At 41.9% G+C, this 1,968-nt stretch overlaps 1 protein-coding gene across 1 annotated transcript; it reads right to left on the bottom strand.

The window, feature by feature from the left end:
• Nucleotides 1–230: 230 nt before the first annotated feature.
• On the bottom strand, nucleotides 231–1,229 carry LOC148039467 (putative galacturonosyltransferase 3). The gene has a single exon (XM_087690294.1). It carries the CDS (start codon nucleotides 1,227–1,229, stop codon nucleotides 231–233), a length of 999 nt encoding a protein of 332 aa, XP_087546420.1.
• Nucleotides 1,230–1,968: the final 739 nt, after the last annotated feature.

Below are 1,968 nucleotides of genomic sequence, written 5' to 3'. Positions count from 1 at the left end.
GAAGCTACCGTTGCCATCTTTGCCAAGACGGTGTAATTTTTTGGGATGTTGAGGAGGGATCTAAGGGTGGATTCAACATTCTAAATTTCATGCTCTCTTATCTCGAGAGAGTCATCCAGGTTTACCACATGCCATGCATCATCCAAAGTGTGAATTTTACAACTAGGTCTATCACATTGATACAGGATCTCTGCACCTCTATGGATTGATGTAAGAAACCATCTAGATGCTCAGTGCCTGTTTTGAATTATCTCACTGCACCTACTATATTTTTTTTCCATACTTTGCCTCCATAGACCTCCCAAATCTTTTCTAGGGACAATACCGTCACCCTGCAAGACAATCTTTTCAAGATTGGGAAATAAAGAGGTTAGGACATCGAGAAGAGTCTCATTTTTCATTTTGAATAAACCCGAAGCAGGTAGGCTTGATTGTAGATCCTTTGTCTGCTTCTGTATATTCAAATAAGAGACATGTCCAAAACCCATGGCATAAATGTTCTTCACTTCAACAACCACATTAGTAGGTGTATTCTCCCTAAACCACATCTTCATTGCTGGATAGTTCAGGGTATCTATTAATATATGAAAAACATGCTTATGAGGTTCCTTAGCATAGAGCATAGCAGAGTTTACAACAACAGAGGCTGCGATCACATTTTTTGAGTAGACCACATAGTGAGAGAGTTTTGGATTCTCAAGCTTCCATTCATCACCATTGACTTGGTCAATCAATTGGTTAAAATTCCGAATAGTTAGTTGCAGTGAAAGATAATGGAGACCCCTTGGCATGGTTCTTGCTACAAGTCTGTTAAGGGAGGCACCCTCCTCTTTCAGTGCTATGACCTCCTCTTCACTAGCTAATAGCGAAGCTTTCAACCTCTTCATTAAAGCCTCACATCTACTTTGTTGGCCCTTAGCTTTGGACAGAAGTCGTCGAGAAACTATGGTCTTCTCTATCACCCTGTTTGGCCAATCAGCATTTGTCCTAGATTTAAGAAGCACTTCTTCAGCTTTTCTGTGTGACTGCAAATTCATTGGGCTAGACTGGTCTTGCATAGTTTGAACAAGAGAGCTGAATTTTTCAAGCTCATTTTGCAAATTATCAGTGGAAGACTTGCCTGTAAGCAATGTTCCTGCAAATACTCCATCATCTTTGACAAAGACTGGTGACGAAGACTGGGCTGCAAGAAGAAGGGCAACCACAAATTTCCTGGAGAGAGCAACCATTAACTCTTCCCCGAGCTTGAATAAGGTATGTCAATCCATTATTGGTCTCTCTTTTACATCCAATTGTTGAGTTCAGCCACTTGATGAGAGAGATGGAAGAATTGCATGCCTTCTTGAAGCTTGAGAGTGCCAATTGAATTCCCATCCCCATTCCACGCTCTTGAAATGCATGCATGGCTGAATGCTCTTTAAATTTCTTTCCCCATTGATCAAGATTTTACTCTAATCCTTAACCGTACTCTTGTCTTGATTCTTGACGGATAAGAAAGAAATTTGTAAGAAGGGTAATTCATGCAATCAGTGAGTCACTGATTGCAGAGGTTAACCCCTTCCCCTATCCCATTTCCTTATTGGTCATGCATCTCATGAAAATCCCAACTCTTCAATTGAAATTGCATAGCATGCTGATTTCTTGAATTACAAATCCCTGCCATGTATACATAGACTAGGCGAGTCGGGAGCAAAAGAGGGAACCCTGAAGCCCCCTCCCGATTAAGACCCTGAAGGGGTGCACAACCCGCCAGCAGCTTGGGGGGAACTTTGCCCACCTCCCGATGACCCAGAGCCCAAAATTTCTTGCAAGTGCAAGTACACTTGAATGAATAGCCTGAGCCCGATCATTTACATTCCACAACCTTGTAGATGTATTGGTAATGAGATGTATCACTTGGGAATGTATGGTGGATGTATGCAGTGATGGGCAGGGTATGCAGTCAAGAAATGGTCTCAACAAGAGAAC

Source organism: Lygodium microphyllum, chromosome 2 (genome assembly GCF_053477565.2).
Source record: "Lygodium microphyllum isolate KBCC chromosome 2, Lygodium_microphyllum_v1.1.10, whole genome shotgun sequence".
NCBI classification, from domain to species: domain Eukaryota; kingdom Viridiplantae; phylum Streptophyta; class Polypodiopsida; order Schizaeales; family Lygodiaceae; genus Lygodium; species Lygodium microphyllum.
Note: the sequence above shows the minus strand (reverse complement) of the source record. Positions and strands in the feature narration are given on the sequence as shown.

Excerpts from the sequence above, each read along its gene's own strand:
- LOC148039467 (XM_087690294.1), bottom strand. The coding sequence starts at position 1,229 with ATGGTTGCTCTCTCCAGGAAATTTGTGGTTGCCCTTCTTCTTGCAGCC.